General features: G+C 54.6%; 8 protein-coding genes across 8 annotated transcripts; 4 read left to right on the top strand and 4 right to left on the bottom strand.

The window, feature by feature from the left end:
- Positions 1 to 1,064: 1,064 nt before the first annotated feature.
- On the top strand, positions 1,065 to 2,759 carry C8A04DRAFT_24299 (Tip elongation aberrant protein 1; the record flags this gene model as incomplete). Its single annotated transcript, XM_062779076.1, has 1 exon — positions 1,065 to 2,759. One exon carries the CDS (start codon positions 1,065 to 1,067, stop codon positions 2,757 to 2,759), a length of 1,695 nt encoding a protein of 564 aa, XP_062641121.1.
- Positions 2,760 to 3,362: 603 nt separating this feature from the next.
- Positions 3,363 to 4,162, bottom strand: C8A04DRAFT_24298 (uncharacterized protein; the record flags this gene model as incomplete). The annotated part of the gene is made up of 2 exons (XM_062779075.1): positions 3,363 to 3,454; positions 3,523 to 4,162. The coding sequence occupies 2 exons, from the start codon at positions 4,160 to 4,162 to the stop codon at positions 3,363 to 3,365; spliced, it is 732 nt and encodes a 243-aa protein (XP_062641120.1).
- Positions 4,163 to 5,179: 1,017 nt separating this feature from the next.
- On the bottom strand, positions 5,180 to 6,688 carry C8A04DRAFT_33870 (Quinolinate phosphoribosyl transferase; the record flags this gene model as incomplete). The annotated part of the gene is made up of 2 exons (XM_062782637.1): positions 5,180 to 5,318; positions 5,382 to 6,688. The coding sequence occupies 2 exons, from the start codon at positions 6,686 to 6,688 to the stop codon at positions 5,180 to 5,182; spliced, it is 1,446 nt and encodes a 481-aa protein (XP_062641119.1).
- Positions 6,689 to 8,995: 2,307 nt separating this feature from the next.
- On the top strand, positions 8,996 to 11,405 carry C8A04DRAFT_24296 (uncharacterized protein; the record flags this gene model as incomplete). The annotated part of the gene is made up of 4 exons (XM_062779074.1): positions 8,996 to 9,615; positions 9,833 to 10,948; positions 11,020 to 11,200; positions 11,259 to 11,405. The coding sequence occupies 4 exons, from the start codon at positions 8,996 to 8,998 to the stop codon at positions 11,403 to 11,405; spliced, it is 2,064 nt and encodes a 687-aa protein (XP_062641118.1).
- A 1,979-nt stretch (positions 11,406 to 13,384) lies between these two features.
- On the bottom strand, positions 13,385 to 15,771 carry C8A04DRAFT_33868 (uncharacterized protein; the record flags this gene model as incomplete). Its single annotated transcript, XM_062782636.1, has 2 exons — positions 13,385 to 15,267; positions 15,348 to 15,771. 2 exons carry the CDS (start codon positions 15,769 to 15,771, stop codon positions 13,385 to 13,387), a joined length of 2,307 nt encoding a protein of 768 aa, XP_062641117.1.
- A 912-nt stretch (positions 15,772 to 16,683) lies between these two features.
- On the top strand, positions 16,684 to 18,531 carry C8A04DRAFT_24294 (WD40-repeat-containing domain protein; the record flags this gene model as incomplete). Its single annotated transcript, XM_062779073.1, has 2 exons — positions 16,684 to 18,346; positions 18,410 to 18,531. 2 exons carry the CDS (start codon positions 16,684 to 16,686, stop codon positions 18,529 to 18,531), a joined length of 1,785 nt encoding a protein of 594 aa, XP_062641116.1.
- A 1,408-nt stretch (positions 18,532 to 19,939) lies between these two features.
- Positions 19,940 to 21,745, top strand: C8A04DRAFT_24293 (transcription factor IIA, alpha/beta subunit; the record flags this gene model as incomplete). The annotated part of the gene is made up of 3 exons (XM_062779072.1): positions 19,940 to 20,059; positions 20,639 to 21,573; positions 21,661 to 21,745. 3 exons carry the CDS (start codon positions 19,940 to 19,942, stop codon positions 21,743 to 21,745), a joined length of 1,140 nt encoding a protein of 379 aa, XP_062641115.1.
- A 1,925-nt stretch (positions 21,746 to 23,670) lies between these two features.
- On the bottom strand, positions 23,671 to 25,184 carry C8A04DRAFT_24292 (Peroxin 13, N-terminal region-domain-containing protein; the record flags this gene model as incomplete). Its single annotated transcript, XM_062779071.1, has 3 exons — positions 23,671 to 24,449; positions 24,521 to 25,051; positions 25,130 to 25,184. 3 exons carry the CDS (start codon positions 25,182 to 25,184, stop codon positions 23,671 to 23,673), a joined length of 1,365 nt encoding a protein of 454 aa, XP_062641114.1.
- Between the last annotated feature and the right edge of the window lie 95 nt (positions 25,185 to 25,279).

Genomic DNA, 25,279 nt, shown 5'->3' with positions numbered 1-25,279 from the left:
AACCGTTTCGTTTCCTGTAGTTACAAGCCTTTTGAGGCCCTCTGTTTTTTTATCGACGTTGTGTTTCCAGGTTCTTTCCTGCTACGTTAACCGTAAGTTACAGATCCGTACAGTGCTAGGGCCCCACATCAGGGTCGAGTTAGTGGGGCACGGGCCGTGGATGTTCTGGAACCCTTCCGATTGTAGAGAAGAAGTCTTACGATGAAACCGGGCTTGGGCAGCTTAAAGTAAAAAGCAAAATATTCTGATAAAGATGCGGGGTTATATCGGGCCTTTTACTGTGTTATTCTCTTTGACACTTACATAGTATTGTTCATTATGAAGTCAAATCTTGTTGTGCCAGACAACTAGTGTAAACCTCCGTCCAAAAAGACAGGGGCATCCTTTCAATCTCAGGACATCCATAACCTGAACAACCCAGGCCATGGGCATCACCGAAAGCCACTTGCACCAACGCCTTGTGGTATAACTAAGTAGTTACCTACCTCTCCAGGCCTAGCCACCTAATCCGGCTGTTGAGTCGGATTTCCCACAGCCCGTGCCTGCGGGTATGGAATACGGGCTATGAGAACTCCCTCTATCCGCTGAGCCGATGGGGCGACCTGAGCTGGCAATTGTGCTGTGGATACTGGAGTGCCCGAGTTTGAGGGGACTTACAGGGGTGGGAGTTGCGGGGAGCACGAAAGCAACAGCGCCATCCAGGGCGAGCCGCAGCGACCATGACATTTTGAATCCACCCAGCCAGGTTACTTTCAATTTCACCTTGGAACAAACAGATCTCCTCGAGGTGATCAACGTTTCCCACCGAACGAGAGCATTACCCTCTTATACGAGACAAGCGGCGTCTCTTGGGGTCCATTGAACGCTCTTTTTTAGTTTGTTTTTGTGTTTTTGCCTTCCAGCTACACGTTTTGGCAGAACCAACACCAACCCGTCCGATCCCACACTACCAAGAAGACAAATAAACAGGAGACTGCAAAGTGCGAACTACGACTTGACATCACGTCTAGCCTTACCACCTTGTCGCCGTGTCGATGTCCGGGATATGACCATTCGACCCAACAATGGCTGACCAGGCCAGAGCAGCTGGGCGGGAGCGGCAACCACACTTACCGCAAGACATGAACATTATGCGGTCGCAAAGGATAGCCCCCGTGCCATCTGCAGACCCGCGCTCCCCGCCCGCAATGCTCGACGATGATGCCGAGGACGTCCCCGACCGAGCCCCGCCGATACCGCGATCGCATACCCCCGGCCATCTCTCCTCTACCTCCAAGAACCAAGACAGACGCAGCCGGCCCACCGACCTTTCGATTCGCCAGCGCTCGCAATCGTCGTCCTCTCTGTCCGCCGCGACCTTCTCAACCGCCTCGCTCACCTCACTCTCTACCAACAAGACATCGACACCCACTATCATACGGCCGCCTATAATCGCCGAAGACGATGATGCCTTGGCTGCTGGAACGTCCTCGGGGAGAGAAAGACAGAACCTCTCCGCTGGTAGCAATGGCAGCAGCAACAAGGAACCCCCGCGGCGCCCCCCCGCGCTGCGTTCGACGTCGGCTATTGCCAGTCGCCCCGGCGGATCAGACTCAGGCTCAGGCGTAGGCGCAGGCTCAAGCACTGCCCCCGGAACCATAACCCGCATGGGCACGGGTCGGGGTGCGCCAGCCAAGGGCGCCGAGGTACACACACTATTCCCGCCGCTGGCCGACGCCCAGACAGCCGCTGATGTGCCGGTGGCGCCGTCGTCGGGCATGTATTGGAGCCGGGCCCCGACGTCAGGGGCGCCGCACACAGCGCTGCGGGCGCACACCACAACGCTCGTTGGCGGCAATGTGTTCGTGTTTGGTGGGTGCGACTCCCGCGCGTGTTTTAACGAGCTGTACGTGCTGGACGCCGACGCCTTCTACTGGTCGCGGCCGCACGTCGTCGGTGAGGTGCCCGTGCCGCTGCGCGCCATGACGTGCACCGCCGTGGGGAAAAAGCTCGTCATTTTTGGGGGCGGCGACGGGCCGGCGTATTACAACGATGTTTATGTGCTCGACACGGTCAATTTCCGCTGGACCAAGCCACGCATTGTGGGCGACAAAATACCGTCCAAGCGGCGGGCGCACACGGCGTGCCTGTACAAGAATGGCATCTACGTATTCGGTGGCGGGGACGGCGTACGTGCGCTCAACGATATCTGGCGGTTGGATGTCAGCGACACTACCAAAATGTCGTGGAAACTCATTTCGGGCCCGTCCGCGTCACTTGACGGCAAGTCACCCGTCGCAGGCGCCTCTTCCGGGCGTGACCACCGCCCCAAAGCGCGGGGCTACCACACGGCCAACATGGTTGGCAGTAAGCTGATCATCTACGGCGGTTCTGACGGCGGCGAGTGCTTCAACGACGTGTGGGTCTACGACGTCGAGTCACACGTTTGGACGATTGTCAAGATTCCCATTACGTACCGGCGTCTGTCTCACACGGCCACGATTGTCGGCTCCTACCTCTTCGTCATTGGGGGGCACGATGGCAACGAGTACTCCAACGACGTGCTGCTGTTAAACCTCGTCACCATGGCTTGGGACCACCGCCGTGTCTATGGCCTTCCGCCAAGTGGGAGGGGCTACCACGGCACCGTTCTACACGACAGTCGACTGCTTATGATTGGCGGGTTTGATGGGAGCGAGGTGTTTGGCGATGTGTGGACGCTCGAGTTGGCGGTACACGCCTATTACTCGCAGATCAGCCACTTCACGATCGAGGTTTAGTCAACTCAGGCTTCGCCTTGCTTTGTTTTGCCTTGCCTGCTTCACACCAGCAGTTTTCTTCTTGATTTCATGAGCCAAACATAGGCACACGCAAACATTTTTTTTGGTTATTTTTCTTCTTCTTCTTCAAAAGATATCATGTATTTGAGAATGTTGTTCATTTCCTAGTCGATGGAGCCAGGCACTTGTTGGTCCTGTTATGGCGTGGCGTCGGGTTCTAATCTGCCAAACTTTTGGAGATAAGCGAGGGGCGACCATTTCTATACATATCTGCAAGCGATTCACGATTAACGATTTGGGGAGGCTTATAAACAAATGTTACACATAAACGTCTGCCAACTCTCTGATGTCCTTCCAAGTCTCATGCTTTTACTCGCATACTCTAACTCTTCGGTCAATCCGTTCTCCAATCCAATACCTTAACCCGTATGTCCCTGAGAAACGCCAGAATCGCCTAGTCTACCGAAAGACCATATTTGCCTGCTAGTAAATGAACCTGAACGCCGCTTGATGAAAAAGAAAAGAGTTGGGATTATTGGCACATCGGGCGCCAGTTGTCGTGACGCCCTCTCGGGATCACGGACACTCCAGTGAGAGCCCATTTTATACTGCTTCGGCCTTGGTCTTCTTCTCGGCCTTTGCCTCTGCGGCCTCCTTCCGGTCCCCAATCCGCTTCTCTTCGGCGGCAACCATCTCTGCAACCAACCCTCGTTAGCAAGTCAAGTCCGCTTTGAGAGTGTGAAAAAGGGAGAAAATCACTTACCCTTCCACAGATCCTGGCCCTCGTACTCCTCCTTGTGCACCTTCTTCTCAATCAAGTGCTGATGCGTCGGGTCGTTGGGGTCGACCACCAGGACCGTCTCCCACCGGCCCTTGCCGGATTTGGCGTCAGCCGTCTCAAACGCGGCGGTAGCGATCAGAACCCCGAGCGTGAGCGCCTGCGCATACATACGCGCGTGGATCAATTTCTGGGCCTTGTTCATGTACTTGTTGCGGCTGACCATGCCGAGGGCGATACCCATGGCGGCAATCCAGCTGACGCCGACGATGGTGTAGCGGTTCTCGCGGCCCCAGTCCATGAACCGCTGCCACTCTGTCTTGCTCCGCCGCCGGTCCTCCTCCGCCTGCCGGTGCGTCTCCTCCAGGTAGTTGTTCATGGCGTCTTGCGATCGGTGGTACTGCACGCTGTACCGTTCCGCCACGACGATGGCGCCGAATGTGCCCGCGGAAGTGATGAGGAAGCTCTTGAAGGGCAGCGTTAACTGCCGGATGACGGGGAAGCGACGCGCGCCGCCTACCACGCCGGCCACGCCGAGTGCTAGTCCGACGCTGCCGCCGAGAAGACCACCGCGGATCACACGACCATAGTGTTCCTGCTCAACTTCTTTGCTGATTACTTTCATCGTGTTGGTGTGTTGAGTGTTGATTGGGAAAGGTGTAACGTGTATAAGCGATTGTTTATTAGCAAGAAAAGCTTAATAACGGTAATCAATTGCCTCGTGATTTTCTCGTTTTTATGATGTGTGTTGAGCGGCGATTACGAAGAGTGGAAATTGATTGGCGGGGTTGACCGTTGACGTTCGAGAACGAGAAAAATGGGGCGTTTTCTTGTGGTGGAGCCTGAAATCGGACGATGCCGAAGAGAGTAGAGATGAAAGACCCTTTTTTTCCAGGAGGGACTTGTAAAATATAGACTGTGTTGCCTTTTTCTGAGGATAAAAAAACGGTTTTCTGATATTTAGGAACAGGGCTCGCATCACATTATGAAGTATGGTGCCTTAGACTGAGGAAGTCCGGTTCTCCGAGGAGTCCCTGACGTGACGTAAAAACGCCCTCGATTTGGATTCCGAGCCTTCTCCGAGATGCAATGTGCACAGGCCAAGTCCCCTGTTTTCTCGGCGTTCGCGAAAACACATCGGGTTTCCTCTTCCCGCCGCCGTTTCAGCCGGGATGCTCCGACTTCCGGCCAACTAACGCCACTGATGACATGAGTCAACTGGTTTATAAGGGACAGCCTTGAGTGAGGTTAATAACGAAAACAAGAATCATCGGCGAAACTCGGTTCAATGATCCGATGGGCTTAAGTGAGTCGGAACCATGCGGTTTGGCAAGTGATGACTCTTTTGAGACGTCGGAACCAGAGAAACACTCTGCTACAACTGAGTGTTGAGCCACACAGTGAACTTCTTGCATTTGTCTCCAGAGGGGTAAGTATAGGGACCTACTGGACAAGCCTTGTCTAGAAAAATGCTACAGAATGCAATTCAAATAACATGACCGCCTCAAGCCTCCCAAGTTGAACGCAACAAGGATCCTATCCTCTAATGCTGGATATGACAAAGTCTCGTCCGTGAGAACGGAGAAATCAGATCGGCCTCCATCAGCCCCTCATAGCAAATATAGCCTTCTAATCCAATCAATTAAAGCTTTTTAGAATCTTCATCACGTCCCCATCTTGCCGTCTCATCACCGCCTTCCCATGCCTTTTCGACATACCCCAGCTCGCGTTTGACCTTGTCAACGGTAGCCTTGTCGCCCGTGTTTTTGCCGGCGTTGTCACTGCCGTCATTTGTGAGTTGGGTCCCCAGAACGAACCATAAGAGTACCCAAAAGGGGGCTTACCTGATCTTGATAGCCGGGTTCCCCGCAGCAGAGCTAAGCTTGATGACAATGTTCAAAGGTGTCGACTTCTTGCCAGTCTTGGTGTTGGTAAAGTCGTTCGTCAAGAAAGTGCCGACACCAAAGGTCGGCTGGAAGCCTGCCTCTTCGGAGACCTGCTTGTACTCCAAGCAACGGTCAATGTTTAGGGAATCGGAGAAAACGATGACCTTTTTGTCGTGAATACCCTGTTCGTCGTAGAACTTGCGGATGAGCCCGACGAAACTTTTTGGGTCACCCGAGTCCTGCCTGACGCCGGTGAAAACCTCGGCATACGTCTTGTTAGCCTTGTCCTTCGATGCCGCTAATAAATTCGTTGAGATGAACGAGTCGGCAACGCTGGGCTTCCTCGCAGTGACCGGGGAGGGCGGCTCGAGGTATCTGACCGGTTGGTTGAAGGCTGACAAGAACTCGGGGGTACCAAAGGTGTCGGTGAGAGCGATCCCGAGAACGCCTTCTCCGAAACACCCAACCCAATGACACAAGGCTTCCTCGGTTGCCTTGCGATAGTCGCCAACGATCGCGGCGGTGCCCATGAACCACTCATGGGCGACAGTCCCAACTGGGGGGATGTTGAACCGCATGGCTAAGTGGACGTTGCTAGTCCCCGACAACTTTCCAGATAGGCCGCGTTTCTCAGCTTCCTTGCTCGCCTTGGTGAGCCCCCTAAACACCAACGCCTGAGTGTGGTAATCGCGCCTCCGACGGGTCCCAAACTCCGAAAAGACACAGCCGGCCTCAAGAAGACGCATGCCCTTGTCGAAGGCCAGCTGTTCCTGGCCCTCGTACGTCCAGTCGGGATCCATGAACTTGAAATAGGCCTCAGAGGTCAGAGCGAGAAGGGGGATCTCGTAAAGTATAGTCTCGGCCCAGGTGCCGCTGACTTGGATGTCAAGGTCGCCAAGCTCGGTCTCGGCCCCAGTGTCTTCCCCCACCGGATGAAATTTAAGCACGACCTGGTCCCTAGGACGCAGGCGCAATTCGGAGAGAAAGTCCAGGTAGGCAGGATTCAAGTAGTGGCAATGTTGCTCTAGGAAATGAAGCTCCTCGGTAGAAAGAGAAATGTTGCCGAGCTTTTGAACTTGATCTTCTAGCCATCGAAAGGCTGTGCGTGATAGCTTCTTTTCCGGTGTCCGGTTGGTGAAAGCATAGGTGACTGGCACGTTCTTGTAGTATTTGAAAACAGCGCATTGCATTGTCAGCTTGTACAGGTCTGTATCGAGGAAAGAAATGACCCCCTCTGGGTACGGCGAAGAGCTGTTGAAAGCCATGGTGATAGGCCGGAATGAGGGGTTCGGCGTCGTAGGTGTAAGCCTCCTGAGAGGAGGCTGCGGTTGCAAATCGCGATAGTAGCTGGAACGGAGTGATGCGACCGAAACCCTGCAACCGGTCCGGCTGTTGCTCGAAATGTTTTGGGTGAGCTGCAAACAATCTTCGGAAAAAATTTGTGGTCCAATTTAGGTCCTTAGGGTGATTAATACAGAAGACCACTTGTTGTGGGACACGGCCGGTAGCTTAGGGATAACAGCTAGGTGCAGTGGGGTGAAAGGTAATTGAGATTATGATTCACTCAGTTGGTTGGCTTTAGTTCAACAAGAAACCTTTGGGAGTTCACTTCTAACCGAAGATGCGACGAAAGACCCATTAATTAGTGTCACGAGCCGCAAGCCGAGACTCCCGCCGCAGCCAGGTGAGGTAATAATACCTCCTTTGCCCACTTAGCATCGGGTGCCGGATTGTACTTCTTTATTTACTAGATCTTGAATGCACGTTGCTAGGACACTACTAAATTAACTATATGGTAAGTACCTGCCTGCCTAGGTAGTCTTAATTGTTTTGGACGTTAGCCCTGTCGATTGCGAGGTGCCAGGCAGTAGTCGTCCTGTGGGTTCGGGCAGGAACATGATATAATCTATCCCCACATGCATGAATTATTCGGAGGCCCCAAACCCCTCTTGCCCCTCCAACGGACAGCAGGCCTTGAGCTGAACACATACTGTGTAAGGTAGCCAACGCAATCGTGATCTTGACATGTCTCACCCAGCTACAAGGTGTCGACGCAAGATTTACGCAAGCGGTCATCGGGTAGACGGATGTTAGTCGTTACGTTCTGCTTACACTACTGACGTCTCCCCGTTCCTGCGAGCTTCATGCATGTGCTTCTGGGGTCAGATGAACCCGGCAGTCCGGGCTCGGGCGAGTCGGCCATGCCCTCTGTCGGAGCGCCAAGGGCGGCGGCTTTGTCCAAAAACGTCCTGCACCTCCCGCTGCTTGGATCCAGGGGCGAAAAGGGAGCAACAAGGCGGCCTGTGTGTTTCTGTGTGTGAAAGGAAAGTTGACGAGCCCATGAGTTGTGAATTAATCTGGATACATTGGGTGGCCAAAAAAAAGCGGCAGACTAAAAGCGGCAGACTAAAACCGACCTCAAGTCCAATCTATTAACATTCGATCAAATCCTAACAGATTTTGATTGATTTGCTCTTTTTCGTTTTCTTTGACTTCTTTGATTTATTCTTTTTTGCCTTCTTTCGCTTTTTTGATTTATTCTTTTTGGTCTTTTTTTCACTTTCGTAGAAAAGTAAGTTCTCAGGGGCTTGGTCTGCCGCTTTTTTGAGTGGCCTTCCTTCATTCCCAGTTCTCCGGTTCGCCATGTGGATCTCACCTCTCTGGTCGCCCACTTGCCCCACAAGTCGTGTGCCTTGATGATTTCGAGAACAAACGCAAAGGCATGGGCGTGACAGGGCACAGTAGGTACGTAAGTGCCTACGCCTAGACACCTCTGTGTGGGATGTCCAGTGTTATAAATGGGTGTTTGCTCGACTTGCTCGAGTTCACTCGGCCCGGTACCTATATACATACCTCAAACAGAAGACATCGTTTCGGGCTCTCACTCATGCACCAGTAAACACCAGCCCCTTGCTCCAAACGCAAGAGATCCATCCGGCTCTGCCTCAAAAGTCAGCGGTCCCCTTTTGTGTCCACTGCGTATGGGTAAATTACTAACTACACAGTAGTGTGGTCATTCCCTCAGTCGAAAACCCACCCATCTTCACGAACACTACAAGCCGATGAAAGGACCCCTGGTCGAACTTTCCAATTTGGCTGATCGAGCACCTCGTTTTTGTCCCTTCGCCCCTTCCCGATTTGGTGCCTCTGTGCCGTGTAGGGACCGAAACACCTAAACGGAGGCTTCTCCAGCCCCCGCAACAAGCTCAACTTATCCAGGGGCAGATTCTGTGAGAAAGGCAATGGGAGGGGCCTATTGTCGCCTTGACAGAAGCTTCTATATTCCGTACAGTAACACTCTTATTATTTTACCCATTATTGATAGTTACCTACCTTTCGTCAGCCTTTTGTGCTTGTCAACAGTCCTAATTTCGTGCTTCCATCGTCTTTGTCCATTCCCGGACATCTCGGCCCCATCTGTCCGGAATACCCTGTTACCTAACATCGATTCTAACGCCCCTGGAAGCGGCGAATTCGCCCCAATTAGGTCGTTTGGGTCGGTACCCGACCCCGGTAGCGTTGTCTTCACCCGAGGCCAGGCAGCGCCGAGTTACCCACATTGACTCGTCGCCATGCTGCCCTGGTCCCAGTGGTTTTGCTCGATAGCGAGCCCCGAGTTAGTGGAGCCCACTAGGTCCCATCCCAATAAGAACCTGGGCTGTAACCACACATCGCCTGCGAACAGCGATTCGCCTTCCCCTCTCAACCACTCGCCGCGGTCGCCGTCATCGACACCCCAGACGGCCACGCCTTCTTCGACCGTCTCCGGCTTTCTCGGCATTCCAGGGTATACCCGCCCGCATTCGATTACTTTTGGGCGCATCGGCCGGAAGTCTTTAACGAGCGCTCCCGCTCGCGCTGACGTCGGTGACGACTACGTTGAACATCCTCGCACAACTGGTCGCACCACTAACGGCGCAAAAGCTGTTTATCTCGACAACGACGTTAGCGACCGAGATCACAACATCGATATTGGCACCGGACCCGCCAACATGACAACCGGTCCAGATTTTGGTTCGGCCTCGAGCCGGACCCGCCAGGACTCATTCGTGAGCGCTGGTGCGAAACCCATTTCCATGGCCAACCCGAACCGTGAACATGCAAACCGTGTACGTCGCGAAAGCCTGGCGGGTAGCTTGATGGGCGGTATGAGTTGGGGAGGTATTTCTGTCGGCAGTTTCATTAGGGAGGAGTGAGTTTATCCTTTGTCTTTTCCCCCATTGCTTTTGCGCTTAGTTCAAAACCATAAAGTCGCTTTGGTTTTCATGTCTCGAAGGGCTCGCCGGTCCCGCCGCCGCCCCTGTTACTACGGGGGCGGGGATTCTTTTGTGTATTCATGGAGATTATGCGCGGCGAATAGGGCGCCTCCTTTGTCTACCAGGAAATGACGCTAATGTGGCCTGCCGTAGCATGATGATGACAGGAACCTCGCCCTACATCAACAACCAGTCTTCATCGTTTCAATCTTCTTCGTACATCCCGAGGTTGGAGGCTAGCTTCATGCGCGATTTCACATGCTGTGACCAGAAGTGGCCTACCTTGCACGATCTTCTGCAGCACTATGAGGAACACCACCATCCCACGAATACGCCAGCTGTCGCAAGAGATGCCTTTGGTACGAATCAAGCCAATTCCCGCGCTACGAGCCGCGCAGGGTCCGTCGCCCCGACCGTCGGCAGGCCACAGCAGGCTTCCCAAGCTGCTCACGGATTCCCGCAACAGCAGCGGCAGGGCGCCACGGGCATGGGCGTTGGAGGTATTGGGCAGATGATGCGGCAGCAACACCAAGTGGGAGCGTCCGCCCAAAAAGTCAACCCCCTCTCGCACATGGCCGACGAAATGGATGCGGTCGGGGACATGGAGATGGACGACGCAGTTGGACCGATGGATATGGACGACAATACCCGCACGATTCAAGCAACCCGCGAGTTGTTTGGCCAATCGCAGCGGCCTCAACTACATCTGAATAGCTCTGGGCTTCCCCACCAAGCTTTGCGTACTTCCCAGCCTCCGACGCCGGCTGCCGTTAGTTTCGGGTTCCAGAACAATCCGACCGTTTCGTCTGTCAACACCCCCACTTTGACAACACAACAAGGGGTACCGCAACGCGGCCAACAGTTCGACCAGGATGGGGAGGGTGAGGAGGACGACGATATGTCCGGGATGCCTATGAAGCTTAACCTAGGGAACTTGAACATGGGCGCGTCTCAGCTGGGGGGGCTGGCATTTGGTGCCTTGGGCACGATTGACGATCCGGCTAAGCGCCTCTTCAGTCCCGGTGGGACCAACACCCAAATGAGCAGCCAACAACGAGCTCTCGATCAACAACTGCAGCTTCAGCAACAGTTGCAACAACAATTGCAAGCCATGAACCTCGACCTCAGCCAGTTCCCTGCCGGCACCGACCCAGCGCTCGTCCTGCAGCAGATGACCGCTATGATGATCCCCCCTGCTGAAGAGCATAAACCTTTCCGTTGTCCCGTCATTGGCTGCGAAAAGGCTTACAAGAACCAGAATGGATTGAAGTAAGTTACTTGTATCCCTCCACGGTCGGTCAGGCGGATGGCCGTTATAAAAGTACTAACCATGGCTCCAGGTACCACAAAACTCACGGCCATTCGACCCAACAACTGCACGAAAACGGCGATGGTACGTTCTCCATCGTCAACCCGGAGACCAGTGCCCCCTATCCGGGAACCTTGGGAATGGAAAAGGAGAAGCCTTTCAAATGCGAAGTCTGCGGCAAACGCTACAAGAACTTGAACGGTCTCAAATACGTGAGTTTATGGAATTTTTGACAAAGGTGCATATCACGGGCGCTAATCCGGTTCACAGCACAAACAACATTCTCCTATGTGCGACCCCGATGTCAGAGCTCACCACCAAACCATACTGTCATCGATGATGCAGAATCCTGCAGGTTTCCTCGCTCTCCAACAACAACAAGGACTACCCAACATCAATGAAGACGCGATGCTCTAACATGGCTATCGCGGTTGTTCTCGGATGTTTTGCCGCCTCTTGAAGCCCACCAACGATGTCCATTTTATTTATTTGTGGTCCCAACTTGGACTCGACTTTGTTTCGTTAGCTACGAGTCGCAGTCCGGATTTGCTGCATATAGCCCAGCATTGTGTCGACCACACGTCAGTGTGTGTTTGTTGCATCAATACGCGAGCGGCGTTGGCTGGACCGATTCGTCCAGATACCCTCCACATAGAAGGCGTGAAGATTGATACCCCTGGAGGACGTGGAGACAGGGCACACATCTCGGCGTGGCCGAGTCCTGGTTTTTTCTTCTTCTTTTCTTCCCTAGTCATTGGGCCCCGAGAGCGGGTCAACTCCGTCTCGGTCGAGCATTCAGCAACTCGACCGGGATTTTTTTCCATTCCCCGAAGTGTCTGGATTATATTGCGTTTGAATTCGGCCAGCGCTTTATTCTCCCGCCTCTTTCAACAACCTTAGGCGAGACGAGCTTATTAGAGGAGGGATGAATGGGCATTTAGAGGAAGAATGACGACACGGCATACATTTTTAGAGCAGGGCACGACACCAGGTTGGGACTCAGGGCAGGCTGTGTATGGAAACGGATGGAAGACAGATGATGATGGAAAGATGTTAAGTTACAATGTTTCAACAAGGCGGTAAACGATTCGTCAACGATAACGAGAACGATGATACAACGAACGGACGCCGCAACGACAAAAGAACAACACCTGGCGCACCGACCGCGGAGGAAGGCCGTGACCCTTATCGGGTCCGCCTTCTTTCGGTTTGCAGCTTGTTAATCACTAATTACTTCTCGAGATCCCCACAACGCCCCCTACTTATACACAGTTTCGGAAAGGGGGGTTTGACTTCTCTAAAATTCTCGCTGAGTTTTCGTTTGCGTTGGTTGGGCTGCTGTTGTCTTCCGTTTCCTCTGTTTTAAACCTGCGTGCACTCTGTCTTCCCTATCGTTCTGCGGGAAAGTGGTCGTCTGTTTGTTTTCTTTCTGTGCTTTCGATGACAAACTGTGTGGATTATGATTTCAAAATTCGGATTCAGAGAGGCCCTGGCAAGGTTGCAAAACACTAAAATGGTGGGATAAGGGGAGGGAAAGGGGATACCAAGGTGCTAAGGGTGGGTTGCTTTTGGCTAACACTGTTGTTCTCCCGTCTGTTTTCTGTGATTTTCTTTTCTTTTTCTTCTGGCGTATGTGGAAGATAAGCGAGGGAGGGAAAAACGCATTGCACATTTAGGTTTGATACTTTACTAGCGCAACGATATAGATGATTCGGGCCTTGCTGCACTCCTCTTTTGCGGATCGATCATTCTTCCACACTTGAGCACCATCATCATTTGGCGTCGACTCTCCGGCGGTTTCCATGGTTTCCGGGAGCCGGTTCCGGGTTCCATGTTGTGGACTCGATGGGTCAAGGGGCTCATCGACTCCACCACAATCCACTGAGAATGGAACGTCCAAACACTCTCAGGAGGTATCAGTACGTCAAGTCAGGTCATTTACAACCGAAGAGTCAGGGCAGCCCAAGCCAAAGGGGGTGTGACATCTGTCGTCTTCTTTCATCTGTAAAAAAACACTACGTAGCGACAAACCCGACAATCCCGCCACGTAACGCCTTGCCATGCCCTCCGTACATATCCCTAATGAAAAAAAAACCGGTTCCGAATTGACGCTTTGTATGAAAAAAAGGGGTAGTGTGTAGAAAAGAAGGGGAATGTGTAGAAGAGAAAGGAAAAGTGACAAGATTTGGAAAAGAAAAAGAAATAAATAAAACCACAGCGATTCAAGTGCCCCCTTATCGGGAAGGCGGACATGAACTTCCCATCCGTCTTCATGATCCAAAATGGACCTGAGTTAACCTGGACCCCCAGGCAATAAATCAATCATGCCCAAGATCCCGACGACGACGCTGACAGCGATAACAGCGGCGGGCTCTACTCCCCGTCCGAATGTCAATCTATGACAGTTCCATGCCCTCATCATCATCGTCCTCATCGGCCTCAAGCATCTGCGTCTGGCTGCTGCTAACGCTCTCCTTACGACGCGCAGCAGCCAAGGCACCTGCTTCGTCTCCAAACCGCCCGTCCATGCCGACCATCATATCGAGTTCGTCGCCGCCGACAACACGCCCTTCCATATCAACCTCCTGCGACAGCTCGACCAGGGCAGCGCGCGGCAGGCGCTGGAATCCAACGGTGCGTACGACGCGGCCCCAGTGTGTCATGCAGAAGGTGGCGGCGCGTTTGCGCAGCCAGTCTTCGCTGGCGAGACCCGAGCAGTACCAGATGATGCAGGCGTGATCGACGTCGAGTTCCTTGCTCAGGCGGTTGACACATAGCAGGCGGAGGTGGGGGATGTTGTAGATGTTGGACATGACGAGAAGGCCGGCAACGTCGGAGAGGTGGGCGGTTGTGCTGCCCTCCGGGTCGCCGTCGGTGGGATCGATCCGGTCGGTGTAGAGGTAGTACAGGAAAGCCTTGACGACGCTGTAGGGCTCCGGGATGTGCATCTTCTTGGTGTGGAATTCGGCCATCTGGCTGGCCCAAAGGCGCGCAAAATGGGGCCAACGTGCCTGTAGAATAAGCCGGTGGACGTGGATGGGTGGTGAGGTAGGTGCGTCAGGCGCAAGCCATGTTTGGCTCCCTTCATCCAGCTCATTCGCGTGCATGAGGGCCGAGCCCATGACCTCGTCCTCGTTGAAGTCGCGGGAGAGGGCGGTCACTATGAAGTCCGTCCCGCTCCCGGACTCTGGGGGCTGGTCAAAGAGGCGCGCGAGATCAAAGCCTAGGCCCTTGGAAGGCGGTTCCACATTACGCAGTCGTAGCGAAGGGCGAGCCAAGTCTGTCCTTGATTCCGATGCGAGGTTGTTGCCCAAGAAACCGTACCGGCGCAAGTCGATTTCCATAATGTCGGAGAGATACTCTTCGAGGCCGTTGATGCCGAGGTCAATCGCGCCGGCTTCCGTGGGACAGCCCAGCAGCCAGGCCTTGGTCCCATCCTCGTTCATAGTGCAGTAATGCCACCGGTACCCCGACTTGAATATCTCGCGCCCCTCAGCTAGCTTTTGCCATCTCAGCGTCCCCAGGTCCAGCGCAGAAAGCGAGCATTCTTTTGACGTGATTGTCGCGGCTGGGGTGACAAAGTCTAGGAGAGTTCCAGATGAGTACACATGAAAGTGGATACCTTGCCCTTGAGACGGGACGTTGGCGCCGCCGACGAATTTCAGCGCAGATATCGCACCTGGGGCAGGGGGGGCGTATGCCTTGAGGTGGAAAGATGGGGTGTTGACCTGGGGGGTCCTCGAGTTGGCCGCATAGCCGGATGAGCCAACAACGGGAGACTGGGGCGCTTGATATGGCGGCCGAGGCGAGGTCGGATGCCGAGGCGTACCTGATCGGTCCAAGGTGCCGATGTGCGGCGGTGATTCGAACGCTGGGTTGCCCTTGAGATCCAGCCACCACAGATCGCTGACCTTGTCCATATCTTCGCTCAGCCCGCCAAACACCCAAACCCGATCGCTCCAGATATACGCCGAGTGGTCAAACCGCCCGACGAACCGCCATGACCTCGACCAAGTATACGTCTTCAAGTCCAGATAGCAGATGTCATCCAATACGTAGTTGTCATGACCGGTGATGCCCCCGACGATGAAGAGCTTGTCCTCATGTAGCACAGCTGCGTGACGGGCGCGGCCTTTGGGAATCGGACCTGTCACTGCTGGCTGGGTCCAATGCGCAGTTTTCAAATCGAAGATGATGAGATCGGAGAGGTAGGTTCGGTGTTCGTTTTCGCCGCCGAATACCAGCAGTTTGTCGCCTTTGTACAGCGTAGCCGTGTGGCCTGCGAAGGGAGGAATCAGTTAGCGCTTGCCCAGAGCCGACACAGCATATGGGGGGATTGTGTTAGAAGGAGGGCCTTACCCATGCGGACACCCGGGATATCGCCGTAGTTGTCGACCAGCGTCCACTGATGGCTGACCAAATCTAGGCGCAGCACATGGTTGTAGACCTCGTCGGTGTATTGGTCAAACCCGCCAAAGGCGTAGATTTGGTTATTGCCGCAGTATGTCACGGACGCATTAACCAAACACGCCGGGCGCTGGCCGAGAGTACGGGTCACCTTGGGGCGGTAGCCATCCATCGGGGCACGGTTTTTGAGCGGCGAGTTCGGCATGATGAATGTATTATTCGACGAGGCCGAGGCGGGGGTGAGGGTCGACGCGAAGGAAGTCAGCGACATCTGCGACGTCATATCCGTATTGGTCTGGTCCGGCCCGCCAAAAATGGAATGGCCGGCGCTTGCGAGTCCAGTCGGAGTCGCTGGGGGTTGTTGTTGTTGCGCCATGGCTGTCGGAGCGCTCGAGCTCAACGACGACGGTACTGAGAAATCTTTAACACGCGAGCATCCGGCGTACTTGAGGTCGGGAGGGAGGGGGAACGAAGGGAGGGCTGGATCAGGCGGTTGGTTGACTCGAATTGTTTGTTGCGACCAAGATGGTTTTCGAGGGTCTCGGTTACTGCCGAGGTCGTCACAGGAAATCGATTCCAAACGTGGCGCCGGCGCAGTGACGGATGACGATGTGGCTGACAGTTGACGGTTGACAACAATCACGTTGAAAGGGGCCCGATGCAACTTGGTGGTGCGTGCGTCAAAGGAAGCCAAAGGGCAGATGGCGATCGCATTTCCCGTTGGGTTCCACAGAAAAGCAGTTCTCGCCAGGGGTTGAATGAGACCTTGCCAGCGTGGAGTGTTTGCGAAAGTGGGCCTGATCTCCAGGCCAGTCTGGCAGGGGAGCCCGACCCTGCCAAGCCTGCCAGCGGCCATTTTATGAAAGTGGGGCGCACCGGCTCGAGCGTCAGACATCTCACATGCAAGGGTCTGTTCGTTGCCCGGCCGACAGAAATGTAAACATTTGACATTTAAGGAGCCCTTCCCATCCTCTGAATTCGACACTCTCTTGCACTTTCCTCATCACCATCATCCTTCCGTCATCCCGCCTACCACTCCATAATTTTTTGGTATGCTCCCTGTGAGCTAAGAGACTTTACCTCGGTCAAGTTTTTTTCTCAGTCTCAGAAAAGCATTGCAGCCAATCGATACCATTGCCATTTAATTCCATTGCATTTTCACACCAGACTTTGCTCTACTGGGCCACAGACTCTAGCAGCTGTCCCAGCCGTCCCCACCCTCCCTCAGCTATAACTTCTAGCCAAGGAGTTCAAATACAACTACCTTAATTGGCCGTCAATTATCATCATGGCGACCGCTACGATTTCGACCCCCCTCAAATCCCACACCGGGCTTTTCTCCTCCCGTACCGCTGGCGGCCGAATGCCCTTGACCCCCTCGCCTTGTCAACGCAACGTCAACTCTTCTCCCTATACACCCGACAAGTCCAGCCACGATGCCCACCGCGGGCCGAGCAAATCTGTCTACGGCGGTAACCTGGCCGCCCACTTTGCCAAGTCGACCAAGAACCACCGCGACTCGCCCAAGTCCAACATCGCTCGGGTCGTGTCCACCCCCCGCAAAGTTCTTGAGCTCGGTGTGTCAGACTTTACCCTGAGGGGCACTGGTGCCCATGCCAAGTCACCCCCCAGCGCCAAGGCGAAGAAGCCGGTTGCGGTCAAGACCAAGCCGAGCAAGACCACTGTAACCTACAAGGCCGACCGTTTCATTCCCAACCGGACTGCGAGCTCTGGGATCGCCAACGCTGGGTCCGCAAAGATCAGGATCCGCGACAACCAGCATCCGGGCGGCCGTCGCGCTGAAGCATCGTCCGTCTTGGCCTCGGCAGCTGATGATGCCATCGCCGCTCTGGAGGGTCTCAACATTAACGACGAGGAACCGACCTCGTACACTCAGCCCTCGCCCAATACAGTGGCATACAGGGAGTCTTTGGCCGATGCGTGCGGTGTCAGCCTTAACACGCGCATTCTCGAGTTCAAGCCGGCGCCGCCAGAGTCGTCCAAGCCCATCGACTTGCGCCAACAGTACAACCGCCCCCTGAAGCCCGCTGCCGCGAGCTCTGCCCAGTTCAGACGCCGCATTGCCACAGCCCCGGAGCGTGTTCTGGATGCGCCCGGCCTCATCGACGACTACTACCTCAACCTCCTCGACTGGAGCACGGGCAACCAGGTTGCCATTGGCCTTGAGCGTAACGTCTACGTCTGGTCGGCCGACGAGGGCTCAGTCAGCTGCCTGCTCGAGACGAGCCCTGATACCTATGTCAGCAGCGTCAAGTGGTCCGGAGATGGCGCTTACGTTGGTGTTGGCCTCGGCACTGGAGAGGTGCAAATCTGGGACGTCGCTGAGGGCGTCAAGATCCGCAGCATGCTCGGCCACGACACCCGGGTCGGCGTGATGGGCTGGAGCAAGCATCTGCTCTCCACCGGCGCGCGGAGCGGCCTGGTCTACAACCACGATGTCCGTATTGCGGAGCACAAGGTGGCCGAGCTTGTCTCACACACCTCGGAAGTATGTGGTCTGGAGTGGAGGTCGGATGGCGCGCAGCTCGCCACGGGCGGCAACGACAACCTGGTATCCATCTGGGATGCCCGGTCGCTCGCCGTGCCCAAGTTCACCAAGACCAACCACAAGGCCGCCGTCAAGGCTCTCGCTTGGTGCCCTTGGAACATGAACCTGCTGGCCACTGGCGGCGGCTCGTATGACCGCCACATCCACTTCTGGAACACCACCTCCGGTGCCCGCGTCAACAGCATCGACACCGGTTCCCAGGTCACCAGCCTCCGCTGGAGCCCCCACTACCGCGAGATTGTCAGCTCTAGTGGTTTTCCCGACAACTCGTTGAGCATCTGGAGCTACCCAACCCTGGTGCGCAACGTCGAGATCCCTGCCCATGAGAGCCGTGTCCTCCACAGCTGCCTCAGCCCTGATGGCCAGATGCTCGCCACAGCTGGTAAGTGAATTCACGCCCCCCCTGCTTCCCCTTCAAAGAGACTTTAATGTTAACATCTCACAGCTGCCGACGAGAGCTTGAAGTTCTGGAAGATCTTTGAGAAGAAGCCCGGAAGCGGTTCCAGCCTCACCGGCGTGGGCTCAACCGCCAAGGCGACCACGCCTAAGCACATGACGATCCGTTAAATCGGCCTCTCGTCAAGACAAAAGAAAAGGTCTCCAGGACCAGCCGACAAAGAACACAGCACAATCGACAACGAACGACAACTATTCAAACCAACGGTAAGTATACACGCGATTTCTTTCGAATCAGCAACAACAGCATGGTCCAACGGATCCGGACGGGGGTTCCTGCTTTCTTGATGGGTTTCAGCGTGGCGTTGGGGAGGAGACTTGGGGGTTCGCGGCTCTTCGAACTCAGGGTGCATAAATACCAACGGGGTGCATCTAAGGAAACGGTTATTCTCACACTGGGATGAAGAACGGCCGCACCATCCATCGGCTTGGTCATGACATTGATGAACTGGAGAACACTTGGAACTGGGGTTGGTTATTTGTTCTGTTGATGGCGTTTTGTTGATACGGGGTTTTCTCTGCATTGGGGACTCTCGAGGTATTCTGTCTGGTATTGTACAAGTACTTAGTATAAGTCATGTTAATTTGACCGTTAAGGCGTTTGGGGAAATGGAGTTGTGTCATGATTAACTTTGTCCGTTCGTTTGCTTTTCGCTGGACCTGATAAGGTGTTCTAGCATTAACATTTAACAGCCATGTGGTACTTGCAGTTGGCAATTGTCTTGAGTGAAAATCTTGAATTGGGCTCATTATTAAATATCTAAATAACACTTTAAGCCTTTTGAAGCCCCGAAACCGCAGGACCTAGGCTGATTTCAGATTGTCTTTGGCGGTTGTTGTATGAACTTCGCCAACCAACATCACCTAACGTTAGTGGTGGTGCAAGGCGGACAAGCCGGCAGTTGAAAGGCACCAGCGTTGATGACTCAGCAGCCTGGACTACAAATCCAACCAGGTCTGGCACATTCTCGGAACTTGCCCCAATACAACACACGCCCGCCAAACGCCGGCTCCCCAAAAGTCAACCGCGAAACGCTGCAAACTCAAAAAGTCACGGCGGTCTCCCATCTAGAACTACGAAATTGTGAGCGCTAGGCATGGTTAGAACGGCTTAAAGACATTCGCCCAAAAGCACGATTTTCGAACCGCAACAGTCGGTGGTTGCCCGCCCAGAGGAGAGGATCCGCATTTCCACCGAGCCCAGCCGCCCGCCGGCTTTCTCTCTTTCGCACCCCCCAAGAACAAGCAAGTCGGCCGATCACACCGAATTTATCGGGACAGCGCGAATCAGTGCTTTTCAGTGCGCCAGGATCACCAAAGCAGCAAAGGGCAAAGAAACCCCCCCAGTCGACTTTTTCAGCAATACCGGACAGAAAAGCCAGAGGATACACGGCGTGCGTTCGAGGCGGTCGATGCGAGCGAGTCAGTTGTCGCATGCAGTGCGGGACCCGTAACAACTCCAACACCCAACTCCGCTAGGTACTCCAATCCAGGGCAGCGCACTCAGCCAACCGTCACGATGTCGAACACACAGGTTGGCCCTGTCTACGACACCATCATCGCTGAAGTCATCAATGCCGTGCGTGTCGATTTCGAGGAAAATGGCGTCGACGATGGCGCGCTCGAGGATCTAAAAAAGGTGAGGTTTTCTTTCTCTTTTCTCCCTATTTTCCTTCCCCCTCCTGTTGGTTTCGCCACTGCGCCTTGGGGCCAAAGCCGGGGGCGCGGCTGCCCGCCCATCACCCGTCTCTTCCCAACTCTGCACCGCGATCAACTCGATGAATTCATTCGCAATTCGTCGTAGTGCGCATCCTATTCCTGACAGGCCATCTTCCGAATTTTCGAAACGGTCGTTTTGGGGGGATTTCTTGGTTCCGTCGGGTGCGCATGGCCAAAGAGCGCGACAAGCGTCGGGCGGGCAACCTCTCTCGGCTGCCTGTCGGCTGGGCTCCCTGGGGCGAGAGGGGGTGGAGAGCAGCGGGCGGCTCCAGGTGGGCGACCCAGCACTTTTGGGTCTCTTTTTAAGGGCCCGCCCAACTGATGCGGGCGCCGCCTCAACATCCGTCCGACACTTCCGATTGGGTCGTCTTAACTCGCATCACGTGCGAAACCCTGAAAGTGGAATCGCTTGCTTCTCTCACATACCCAACCCTCAATCTCGAATTACAGTCCCCAAAATGGATAAGTGACCACCCCCCCACTGACAGCTTGGAAATAGACATGGCAGCACAAGTTATCGCAAATGGACCTGGCCCAGTTCCCATGGGACCCAAAGCCTGACCCGCCGGCCACTCTCTCGGCGGCTAGTGGACCGCCGACAGCCACGCCCGTAACGGCCGCCTCGTCCAACTATGCCCAAACCGCCGGTCAGGGCTTGTCTCTCCCGGGCGCGCCCAATGGAGTGCCCATGAAGCAAGAACCTGGTTTTGCCCCGGGCGAGCCCACCATCAAACAGGAGCCGGGCGTTCAGCCTTCTCTTCAGGGCTACAACCCCGCGCTTGGCACCGCAGCCCAGCGAGCTGCTTTGGCTCTAGAAAGCCAGTACGGCCAGAGGGCCGCCGCATCCATCAGTGCCATTCACAGCGGTATGTCGCAGGTCAACCCTGCTGCTCCTCAGCAGCCACAACAGGGCCAGCGCCCCGGGCAGCAGCAGCAGGTACCCCAGCATGTCAACCCGCAACAACAATACCGGCAAGGCGTCGCCGCTAGCATCCAGCAACGCATGCAGCAGGTCCCCCGCCCAGGCCAGAATGGTCTCCCTACCTCTCAGGTTGACGGTACACCCGATGCCGCCGAGGACGATACCAAAACGATCATCATGGACCGCACTGAAATCGACGCCTATCTCCATGCTCAGCTCGCGGCGAGGGGCAAGGAAATGGAAGGAGGCGGCCTTATGGTACCACTCAAGAAGGTCAAAAAATCTGCCAAGGCTCGCCGTTCTGCTGAAAAGCGAGGCGATGCCGAGGGGGTAGCCAACGTCGATGGTGGTTTGGATGACGACGTCAAGAGCGAAGAGGACGATGAGGATGCCATCAACTCGGACCTCGACGACCCGGATGATGGAGCGGATGATGACGAGGACGATGACGAGTCCATGGGGCATATGATGCTTTGCATGTACGACAAGGTCCAGCGCGTCAAGAACAAGTGGTAAGTACTTTTTTTTTCTCGTATGCCCTGCTGCAGCGCAATGCATTGTATTGGGGCGTGGCAGCTTTAACTAACTCCTCCTTGTAGGAAGTGCACGCTGAAGGACGGCGTCCTCACTGTCAACGGCAAGGAATACGTCTTCATGAAGGCCACTGGCGAGTATGAGTGGTAGACTGGTCCCCAGATACCTCTTCCGGTGCATAGGGTGCATATGCAAGCAACCTTAGGCTTGGCTTAGTAGGTGGCGGCTTTACTCAGTAATATGAGCATAGTTCCCCGCGGCCACATTATCACCGGCTAGTTCTCCCCGGCTGCACTATTCACTTTCTCCGTTTTTACAGGAGGAACCAGAAGATCTGCTTGGTCAGCTGTTATCTTCGCTTTTCCTACCTCCCACGGCCGAGGCACGGCGCGATGATCGATTTTGCCCTCTGCTTTTCACTGGCAATTCACGCCTTGTTCCCCGTCCTCCCTTTTATTTGCTTCGGCCTGTCTTGTATGGCCACGCAAATAAGAAGAAAGGCATTAACGCCTAAACTTCTTCGGAGAGACGCACGGGCACGACCCGCAGAAGAAGGAACACATTCCTGGCGGTTGGTCGGCTTTTCCTTCAGGGCGTAGTCCTGGGTTCTTAATTCTGGGTTTTCCCTTGTCCTGTTTTCTTTATTTTTATTTCCTTTTTCCTCGCCTGGTTTTTCTTTTCGTTTTTTTCCTCGCGCCTCGTTCTCTCAAGCCCGGGGGGGGCATGGGGACTATCTCAAGCGAAGAACAACGAAGACAAACTCGGCAGGCAGAGAGAGAGGGTCAACCTGCATCCCCGTCATGAACGAGGAAACTTGGGGTAGTCGAGATTACTGTATTGTATCATATGAGTTGTTGGGTTGTGTCAAGCAAATGAAGTTTGGTGGATGGATGGAGGGTAAAGAGGGTTCGGTCATCCGGGGCTATTCGTCCCATTTGGTTTGTTAAAGGCAACCTTACAAAGCAAGCAATGGGGATGAATTGCTGGTATGTGCCTGGCCCGACCCCGTCCTTCTTCAACCTGATCCAATTGATTTGTACATTCTTTGCCTCGCTTTTCCTCCAAAGGGATTGTGTGTGGCGGGATATTGGTAGTTTAGGTAATTGCCAATAAAGTCATGAAATTACTGGGTTGAAAGCTCCGTGTCTCGATGTGGGCAGTAGTTCTAGTTCCTAACAACTTTAACCACGAGTGAAACTGCAGTCAGGTGAGAGGGTGATTCCATGGTTACTATGCGTTCAGATTACGTCCTGGGACACCTGTTCACAAAGCATCAAGGTGCATGCAGTGGTTGAAATATACACTATTTTTCTGGGAGCGCTACTAGCAAGATATCCTATCGCTCTAACAAGAGATAATAAAGGAGGAAAAAATAGGTAAAGGTGTAAAGTAAAGTAAGAGAATGAAGAAAGAAATGCCACCATCACTTAAGGGCGAGACGGGACGACGATGGATGACAACATAAGTAAGAGAGAGTGGTGTTCTCCTCCACCGCCCACTCACCCAGACAGACGCATGCCCCATCCCATCTAGTCCCCCCCAAGGCCTCGTAAGAGAGAGAGCGAAAGAGAGAGAGAGATAAAGAGCAAGAGCAAAGTTCAGCCCCAACATCACCGAGAACATAAGAAAACGGTCCCCCCATCCGCGAGCCCCAACTCCATGAAAACGCCAAATGATTTTCCTCCTCCCCCCATGATCCCCATCTCATTCAAGCGTACACCGTTCAACTGTCTTTCCCTGCTCCGCGGCAAGGGTAATGTGGGCGGATGTTTGGGGGGTTACATAGTATATAGCAAAAGCAGCGTAGCATAGCAAAGCAAGCAAGAGAATCCATGAATATACCAGAGGGTGTCAGAGGTGCCAAAAATGCCAAGATGCCAGAAAGAAAGAGTGGTGGGACAGCGGTCCCGAGCGAGCAAGGTTCGGTGTTTCCCGTAAGTTCGGTGACACACGGGTGTAACAAGCAAATGGTTTGACAAGCAAAGTAGAAAGGTTGTGGAATGACGACGCTACTCACGCCCCGAGGGTGGCCATTTGTGATGTAATTTTGTGTCTTTTGTTTTGTTTTTTGCGTTTTAAGAGTAGAACTGGGACTTCTGAAAGCTCTCGGCCGTGACATCACCGATCTTGGTTGCGGGCATGATCGGGGCCTTCAAAGGATTCGCTGCTTGGGGCAAGGCACCGGGCGCGCTGATGGAGCTGGTGAGCGAGCTGGCGCGGCTGCTCTCGCTTGCGGTAGCAGGGGTGTCCTGAATAGCGGCGAGAGGCGCGCCGGGCTTGCGCAGTACCTCCAAGAAGGTCGAGGGCAGGTATCCGATGCGGCCGTCGCGGGCGCGGCACTTCCACCATTCGCTCGGGTTGCCTAGCGGATCGCTCTTGCTAAGCACTGCGACGAGGTCGCCTTTGTGAACCTCGAGATCGACGCCTTGGACGACGGCTTGGCCCTGCGTAGCGGGCGAGAAGTCGTACAGCATGCGGCAGAACTCCAGCTTGGAGGGGTCCAGAGCTTGTTGCGCGGCCACGAGCTGCCGTTGGCGTTCCTCTTCCTCGGCATTAGCGGCGAGGGAGCGGATGACTTTGCTCATCACGTAGGGCAGACCGAAGGCGGCGAGCATAAAGAAGAACAACGGTTTCCGGCTGGGCTTGGGAGGCCCTGCGCGCTCGGGCACACCGCTTGTGCGCCCTTCAAACCGGGCGAACGAGGCGGGCGTAAGGGCCGTGGCATCGACCGGCGGTGGCCGTCCGGTCAGCTTCGCAATCAGGGTCCGGATCCAGCGCATCAAGGTGAAAATCCCCAGGACGGAGCCGAGAGTGTCGCGGAGGTTGCCGAATTGTTCAGCGACCGAGACCATGGCTGTAAAGAAACAATTACTGTTAGAGGAAGTGAATGACCGCGAAGGCACGAGTAAACAATCGAGAACTCACCGAAGAAACTCGAATGTGTCGCCATGTATGTACTCTCCAGCATCTGCGCAAACCCACCAAATGCCCCAACGACACCTTCCAGCATCTGGAACGTGGCCTGCGTGCTCATGTTGAAGCGCTGTGTGAGGCTTTCCGGGTTGTTCGGATCACCTGGCATCCCAGGCATACCTCCACCACCGTACATGCCTCCGCCATACATTCCGCCGCCATAGCCGCCGTAGCCGCCACCATACATCCCACCACCATACATGCTGTTCCCGTACATTCCTCCGCCATATCGAGAATAGGGGGAGCCGTACGGTGACGAGTACGCTGAGCCGTATGCCGAGCCGTATCCTGAGCCATATGGCGTGGTACCGTATGGCCTACTGTAGGCGGCAGCGTTCTGGTTCACGGCAGCGGACAAAGTTGCGGGTCGCGCGGGGATTGCGGGCGATGTGGAATCGGTTGCGGAGAGAGGCGTCGCCATGGTGTTTGGGATTGCGCTCGACATGGCTGCTGCGGGCGTGGAAGACGCGAGCGATGATGTCGCTTCAATCAAGGTCAGTCGATGGCACGAAGGTTTGCGATTGTTTAGCGTTCAAAGAAAAGCAATAAAAAGTTACGTACCAGTAGCCGTGGGCGTCGCGCCTGCGCGCTCCCATGGTTTTGGTGGTGATGCCATCGCTGTGGTTGTGAACTCCCTTCGATTTCTCGAGCAGCGTGCTTATGGGGGAGCGACGTTGAGAAATGGCCGCCCACGATGACGCTGGGGACGAT

This window comes from Dichotomopilus funicola, assembly GCF_033296635.1.
Source record: "Dichotomopilus funicola strain CBS 141.50 unplaced genomic scaffold C8A04scaffold_2, whole genome shotgun sequence".
Taxonomy (NCBI): domain Eukaryota; kingdom Fungi; phylum Ascomycota; class Sordariomycetes; order Sordariales; family Chaetomiaceae; genus Dichotomopilus; species Dichotomopilus funicola.
This window is presented reverse-complemented; position numbering and strand designations above follow the sequence as displayed.